We start from the raw sequence: 8,048 nt of genomic DNA, 5'->3' as shown, positions 1-8,048 counted from the left end.
CTCAAGACCCACTTTCCCAGCAATAATTCTGATTACATTAGCCCAGTTGTGCCAGACATTAGTCTGAGGGATCTACACACACCACAACACTGAATCCCCATAGCAATCTATAGACAGGTACAATTATCCCCATTAAGAGGACACTAAGGCTCTGAGAGGTTAAATTTGTCCTCGTGGCTTCCAAATGACAGCGATAGGACTGAAACCCCAGTCTACATGACTTCAAAGCACTTTCTACAGAATGTCACCTCCTCAGCATCATCCCTTTTCCTGACCCAAGATGTTCTGGACTTGGTCCCACTTTGTTGGGTTAGTTCAGATGCTTGTAGAGTGAAGTGTTTATTAAGTATGTAAAGCATTTCCCCACCTTCACTGAAGGTTGTTTGAAGAAAGGGATGACAACTTCTACTTCTCCATTTCTCTTAGGGGGTCTATGGTATAAAGCGAAGTATACGAAGTAATTAAACATTTGTTTATTCATTGTGGTTGAACTCCGACATGAACAAGGAATTAAAATGTCCTCAATACCAGCCACCATACCTTCAAGACATTATTTTATTAAACTCTATTCTAATCTACTCTCTCTGAATGCTTTGTGATAGGTCCTATCATCTTTAGTAGAGACAGTTTCTTTGCTTCTGAGACCAGTTAAAATGGAGTCATTGGCCTTTTCTTGGGGGAGCATGGGTTGTTCACACATCGTATTTCCCAGTTCTACTCCATGCCTGACACACATAATTGGCTTATTGATTTCACAATTAACTCAGGTTCCAAAGGGCAGCCTTTTATGACATCCACTATTTTTTTTTTTGAGTGTCCCTTTTCATAATTTCAGGTCATTAAGTAGATCTAATAGAGATGAAATTGAAAGGAAAATCTTGGTGTCACATCAATGAATACAGACCATGCCTGGAGTGGGAGGAGAAAAGGTGCTGCCCCGTGACAAAAGCAAAACAAAACAAAACAAAACAAAAACCAAAAAAAAAAAAAAAAAAACTGGACCCAGAATGAATATAAAGACAGAGGATCTGGGGAGTGGAGGCATCATCAGGGAAAGACTCACTCCAAGTGCTTGTAGCTGAATCAGAATCGTTCCACCCAAGATGAAGCTGCTGCTGTTGTGTCTGGGGTTGACGCTGGTCTGTGCACAGGATGAAGGAAACCGTGATGTTGTGACAAGCAACTTCGATATGTCAAAGGTAGAGCTGGAGGAGCATAGGGTCTTCTGACTTTGGGGTGGTTTGGGGGATTCTGAAGTGAGATGGCCCTAATAGAGGGCAAGAGGTTTTTTATTTATTATTTATTATTTTAAAATATATTTTATTGATTTTTTACAGAGAGGAAGGAAAGAGATAGAGAGTTAGAAACATCGATGAGAGAGAAACATCCATCAGCTGCCTCCTGCACACTCCCCACTGGGGATGTGCCACAACCAAGATACATGCCCTAGACCAGACTCCAACCTGAGGTCCTTCAGTCTGCAGCCTGATGCTCTAACCACTGAGCCAAACCAGTTAGGGCATGGTGGGCAAAATGTTTTTTATATGTTAGGCAAAGGGGAAGGATTTCTGACCTTGAATTAAGAGTATTCTTACCATGTGGGAAAATGATAACACCTGGAACTCTCTATTCTCATTGGAGAATGGTGGGAAGAACCTTTCATGTGGAGTCAATTGACCTGGGTTCCATCTCCATATCACCACTGTGAGTCCAGGCCCACAAGCCAGAGGTCAAGGATACAGATGTTTATGTGGTGTGTCCCCCTCTTCTTTTCTAACTCAATCATTTTACTGACTTATTGCAGGTTTCAGGGGAGTGGTATACCGTTCTCTTGGGCTCAGATGTCAAAGAAATGATAGAAAAAGATAGTGCCATGAGGGGTTTTATGGAATCCATCAAAGTCTGGGACAACTCTTCTCTGACACTGAAATTTCATGTAAAGTAAGCATGGCCTTTTTTACTTGGGAAAGGGAAAATGGCAGCCTGAATATGGTCTTGGACCTCTAAATACACACACACACACACACACACACACACACACAACATTGTGGGCCTATATTCAAAATCAGAGTCACACACTTGGCACTAATGTAGGACTGAGGAAGTTGCCTGTAGCCTAGATTCGGAGATAAGAATTGGTGACAGGAATAAGTTTAAATGGGAGGAGAGGAGTTTACAGATTGTGGAGTATCAGAATTTTAAGTAGTATGGCAATATAGTATAGGTTAAGTACATAGGATTGGGGGTCAACTGCCTAGCTATCTCTTGAAGTGATCTCTTACTAGTTGTGTGACCTAAAATTTTTATCTTTTTCCACCCCAATTTTCCCTTGGATAAAAGAGGATGATAATAATTCTCTTTGATGAATTTCTTTTTTTGTGTGAAACAATGTTTATTGAGCACTTATCTGAGAGGCTGGCACATCTGAGAACTCAACTGATTATCTAGGCAAGTAGCTATGGTAATAATAATAGTGTGAAGTGGTGGTAGAGTAATAATGATATCAGTAGTTGACTCATTTTTAAAGAAGCAAATAAAGTGAAATAAGGGAAATAAAAGCTGTTTCAAATTTGTACCAGAAATGTTCTACAGTTAATTGCAATCAGACACTCAAGTTGCAGGTGGAGTGTGAGGGAGCTAGACACATCAATATCTCTTGGACAACTGCTCATTCTGTTTTACAGGGTCGATGGAGAATGTACTGAAATATTTTTGGTTTCTCACCAAACAACAGAGAATGGTATATATACTGTTACCTGTAAGTATACAAAAATGTCTTTGTAAATTCTACTTCAAACTGTAAGAAATTGGCTAAATCCCCACATTCTTAGGATCTCGATTAATTCTTGATTGATGCTTATTTATGTAATATTAATGAGGCCATCGAATAGCCAATATCCTCAATTTGGGAGAACTTTATGTGTAAAAGCCAATGCCTGGTATACAATACCATCAGAATAAGATGGCAATTTTGTCATTTGTAACCAAAGAAAATGGGCTGAAACAAACATATGAACAAAAAACATAAATTATCAGGACAGCTACTCATTTTCTGCCAACTTTGTGATTGTTTCTGGTGTCCATTGCCACAGCACATTGCCCAGATAGAGTATTGGGTATATAATCTAGTGGGCGTATAGACAGAACAGAGACACATAGTTGGCAGAGATGGCCGAGGGAGATAGGAGAGCCTTAGGGAAGATGATATAGGGGAAGTGGCTGCTGTGGCTGAATTTTTCTACCACTAGTGTTCAGTGATGAGCAGTGGAATTTTTACTAGTAGTCAGTTGGACCCTTAGAAGTTGTGTAAAGCTCGGAGAGATACTGATGAAAGGCATTAGATATCACCCTTTATCTCTTCCAGGATATGCACTTGAATTTTCTCTGTGTAAGAGAATAGGTTAAGAGTCCCCCTTGTTTCCCATGGACCAAAGAAGTTCTGAGCTGTGTTCTGTTTCCTCCGCAGATGCTGGATTCATTACATTTCGCATAATTGAAGTGGTCTATGATGACTATATTATTTTTCATCTCATTAATGTCAACAATAAGCAAAAATTTGAGATGCTGATACTTTTAGGTAGAGTATATTTATTCTCATTTTGGGGTGGGGAGACAGGAGAAGAAAGGAAACCTGAACAAAGTAGTCTACCCAATCTTATCCTGGGACATTTCTTCTTCTCTGAAGAGAGGGGCTCACTTTGGGTAATCCCTCAGGCTCACTGAGGGGAAGGTGATGAAATCTTTCCTTGTGCTACAAGGAAATCCTAAAAATATCAAATTCAGGACAGATCATAGTCCACCTCTAACTTCTGCCTAAGCACCATTTGGTGCCATCCCGTTCCATCCATCTGCCCCCATCACCCCCAGAGCCTCAATGACCAAGACACAAGACGCAGCAGTTATTGTCACTTTCCCCACAGCCCGGGATCCAAATGTGAGCCCGAAACTCAAGGAAAGGTTTGAGGAACTTTGCCAAGAATATGGAATCGCTAAGGAAAACATACTGGATGCGTCCAAAGTTGGTAAGTTTAGCTATCTCTGGTTTTCTCCTTTTACATTCCCATATTCCTGCATGGAGAAATGCAAGAGAGGGTAACACCTCCAACCAGTCCCCTCTGTCCTGACCTGGGAAATCATTTGATGTCCTGCTGAGAAATAAATGGGTTGGTGCTTGACTGTGCTCTGCTCTGTCTCTGCAGATCGCTGTCTCCAGGCCCGAGGGAGCAATGATGCCCAGTCCTCCAGGTTGGTGATGTCTGATGGAGAGGGGGTGGCCCAGGGACCACTGCTTTCCAACACTATTAAGGGTTTGTGTCCAAAGATTACAATGAAGCCCTAGCTGATTTGGCTCAGTGGATAGAGCAATGGTCTGTGGACTGAAGGGTAATGGGTTCTATTCTGGTCAAGGGCGTGTTGCAGGTTAGATCCCCAACCTTGGTTGTGACATGTGAGAAGGCAACCAATCAATGTATCTCTCTCACATTGATATTTCTGTCTCTGTGTCTCTTTCTCTCCTTTTCCACTCTCTATAAAAATCATGGGAAAATATCATCAGGCGAGAATTTAAAATTTTTTAAAAGATTACAAATAATTGGGTAAAGAAGTTTGTGGAATGAGCTTGAAATTTGGAATTAGGGTTCTGGGCTCAGGACCCACTCATTCCATGAGCTGTAGAACAAATGATCTAAACAATTGAAAGGAAAACAATGACATGTGCCTTACAGAGTTACTGTGTGGATATCCTGCTGGTGAAAAGGCCTCAGTAATTGATAAAGTCCTAAAAATCATTAAGAATTGTAATGTGAAATAGGAAAAGAATACTGGGGTGTGAGTATAATAGTCAAATGCATTCCTGTCTTTTGTCCATCTTCCAATGCCAAAATGTGTGGTCTCACTCCCCAATATTTGGTAATACTCTCTCTTTGAGAAGATTCTGAGAAGCTAGAGGACCACTATGCACATCCTTCCTTAACTTCTGATTTGTAAACAGAGCTGTCTTTTACATGGAAAACAGGCTCTCACTTTCTCCATCTGTTTCCTACCTTAGCTTTATTGTGGGGCTTTATTCAGATAATATATGGGAATATCTTAGCAACTATGGCCTGCATAAAGTCAGCATTTAATACAAAGTAGTTATGGTTTTGGCCATTCTTCCTCTATTTATCAAAAATTCCTCAAAACATTTAATGCTGAGAATGGCAGAAACCAGCCTAGGGTCCTTCATTGATTATTTCTCTCTCTTTCTCATAGACTCAGTTGGGGAAAAGTTACAAAATAGAAAAGCATGCTTTTGCTGTAGGCCAGACCTAATTTCTTTTGGCAGCCATTGATTCAATGACTTCCTTCCCCCTATTCTGGGAAGAAACATAGATTACAGTACAGATTGATATCTACTTCTTCACCATTTTGCTCTGTAATAAAAAATTTCTTTCCCTTAAATTCAACCCAGGAAGTGCTTAATGAGTTCTGTGTTCTCTCTCATCTGCTTGTTTAGTGCTGAGTGAATGCTTCCTGACCTGGGCTCCAGGATCTTCATTCCATGGTTCCTATATCAGCCCATGACAAGGTCTGCGACCTGATCTCCATCACTATCATCTAAGAAGGAATTATCTCTGAATCTAATGGATCTTCTCTAATTGTCTTGACAGACTCATCACTTCAACAAGAATCAATGGTTTTCTCTAAATTCCCCACTCTGTTTGCCATACCCAGAGTTCTATCATGAATAAGACCCTCCTATACCTGATCAATAAATGATTACTCTTGCAGTCATGTGATTGTCTTTGTTTGTGAGGAAGTCATGGGACTAATGGCAAGGGAATAAGGGGACTTCGTGCCCTGAACCCATAGTGGTCCTCTAGCTTCTCAGAATCTTCCTGAATTTCAAGGTTCTTCCTCCCCAGCAGTCAGTCTCTGTCCCTGTGCTTTTGCTCAACCAATTTTTCTTTAAAAATATATATTTTATTGATTTTTTTGACAGAGAGAAACATTGATCAGCTGCCTCCTACACACCCCATACTGGGGAAGTAGCCTCAACCAAGATAAATTGAACCAGGGACCTTTCAGTCCTCAGGCCTATGATCTATCCCCTGAGCCAAATCCATCAGAGCCTTTTGCGCAAGCGTGCGCGCGCGCGCGCGCGCGCACACACACACACACACACACACACAACAACAACAACAACAACAACAACAACACACACACACACGTATGTTTCTTTAACCGGGTTTTATTTTTCATATAAAACAGGAAAATATAGGACGGGGAAAAGGCCCCAATCAATGGTAGTCACAGGAACCTGAGCCCGCAGGAGAAATGCTCTCCTCTGCAGCTCTCCCTGCAGGCTGTCTGCAGGGGAAACCCTGTTCCGGGCACCCTGAGCTGGGAGCAGGGAGTGTGATGGGCGGGCCGGGCAGGCCCCTAAGGCTGCGGGGCGCGGGGCGGGCCAGGCGGCGGGGCGGGGAGCCCAGGCTGAGCGGCCAGCAGCGAGTCCAGCGCGGTGAGCGCCCAGTGCAGGTTGGCCCCCGTGTGCGCCAGCTGCCAGCTGAGCCAGGCGCGCTGCCCGGCCTCGGGCTCCCGGGCCTCGGGCTGCGGGCCACTGGAGGGCACTGGCAGGAAAGCGCCCCCCGGAGCCCGCAGCTCGTCCAGGACCACCTGCAGCCCCCCCACTTGGGTGCCCAGTCTGGGCACCAGTTCATCCAGAGGCGCGCGGGCTCTTGCAGAGGAGCTGCGGGGGCTGCGGCTGCGGCTGCGGCGAAGGCAGTGGCGGCTGCGGCTGTGGCTGTGGCGGCTGTGGCTCCGAGGGCGACGGGGAAGGCAGTGGTTGCGGCGTTTGGGGGAGGCGGGCCTGCCCTCTGGGTCTTCCTGGCAGCATTTCTGACCAGTGGTCCTCGCTGGGCTTCTGGGCCGGGTGCTCCTGCCATTGAGCTGCGGGGGACGGTGGGCCCAATCTGCGTGGGAAACAGCACAGAAGGGGCCCAGTGTGAGGGGCCTGGCCCAAGTCCCCAGGCCCCTTCCCACCCCCCACCCCCACTCCCCTCTCAGCCCCACTGCTGGCCCCTTCCAGGGGCGGCTGGGAACCGCTGCCAAGTCCTGGGCCTCCGCCTCTCAGCCCCTGGGGAATTTGGGAGCCTCTCACCGGGTTAGGGTCTGTCCCTCCCTCCCCCGGGCCCACACCCCACCTCTGGGGAGGCACAGCCCAGACACCTACCTCCTCTGTCCTGATGTCCTGCTCTGGTGGAGGCAGACTTGTCCTTTCTCCTGCCTGGGGTGGGGGATGGCCGGCCCCTCACCTTCCCTTCTGGGTGTCCGTTTTCTGTGTGGCCACTGCTTAGGGGGCCATCAGGACTTCCCCGCCCACGGGGCCTGGGGCTCCGGGGACCCTGGCTCTGTCTGGTGGTGGCTGTGGGGCGAGAGGAGAGGAGTGAACTCTCTCTGGAAGTCTGGCAGAGAGTGGAGTGGACCAGATTCATAAAAGTCCCCCTACCTCAGCTGCCTGGCATGGCTGCTCCTGGAAACCCACCCTCAGCCCCAGAGCCCTCAGATGGCAGAGCCCATAGCCTGAAGGAAGGCAGCCTTCACCTTGGCTTTTTCCTCACTTTTTTATTTTTTTTATTTTTATGAAAGTGGGCTTGCTTGGCCCACCCCATAAGAGAGAGAGAGAGAGAGAGAGAGAGAGAGAGAGAGAGAGAGAGAGAGAGAGAGAGAGAGAGAGAGAGAGAGAGAGAGAGAAGAAGAAGAAGAAGAAGAAGAAGAAGAAGAAGAAGAAGAAGGAGGAGGAGGAGGAGGAGGAGGAGGAGGAGGAGGAGGAGGAGGAAGAAGAAGAAGAAGAAGAAGAAGAAGAAGAAGAAGAAGAAGAAGAAGAAGAAGAAGAAGAAGTATCAATAGTTAGATGCCTACCTCCTTTGCTGTGGGAGCCTTTTCCCATCCCTGTGACCTTCTGCATCCGCCTCTCAGAACGATGCCAATTGTCTCCTTTTTCTCCAAGGGACCAGCTTTCCTTGGAAGAAATGCTCTCAGACTCCCTGGAAGAGGCACCTGAATGCTCC

General features: G+C 45.8%; 1 protein-coding gene across 1 annotated transcript; it reads left to right on the top strand.

Annotated features, from left to right (window-relative positions):
* The first annotated feature begins 699 nt into the window (after positions 1 to 699).
* LOC311630360 (allergen Fel d 4-like) lies at positions 700 to 5,771 on the top strand. The gene is made up of 7 exons (XM_084899269.1): positions 700 to 1,199; positions 1,805 to 1,941; positions 2,685 to 2,758; positions 3,467 to 3,577; positions 3,921 to 4,022; positions 4,200 to 4,245; positions 5,495 to 5,771. The coding sequence occupies exons 1-7, from the start codon at positions 1,104 to 1,106 to the stop codon at positions 5,502 to 5,504; spliced, it is 576 nt and encodes a 191-aa protein (XP_084755395.1). The 5' UTR covers positions 700 to 1,103; the 3' UTR covers positions 5,505 to 5,771.
* The last annotated feature ends 2,277 nt before the right edge of the window (positions 5,772 to 8,048 follow it).

The sequence above is a fragment of the Pipistrellus hanaki genome (assembly GCF_964339955.1).
Source record: "Pipistrellus hanaki genome assembly, chromosome: 11".
NCBI classification, from domain to species: domain Eukaryota; kingdom Metazoa; phylum Chordata; class Mammalia; order Chiroptera; family Vespertilionidae; genus Pipistrellus; species Pipistrellus hanaki.
The sequence above is the reverse complement of the archived record's forward strand: the minus strand, read 5'-3'. Positions and strand labels throughout refer to the sequence as shown.

Excerpts from the sequence above, each read along its gene's own strand:
- LOC311630360 (XM_084899269.1), top strand. The coding sequence starts at position 1,104 with ATGAAGCTGCTGCTGTTGTGTCTGGGGTTGACGCTGGTCTGTGCACAG. Across the intron at positions 1,200-1,804 it reads GCAACTTCGATATGTCAAAG|GTTTCAGGGGAGTGGTATAC; the intron begins GTAGAGCTGGAG and ends GACTTATTGCAG. Across the intron at positions 3,578-3,920 it reads TGAGATGCTGATACTTTTAG|CCCGGGATCCAAATGTGAGC; the intron begins GTAGAGTATATT and ends CTTTCCCCACAG.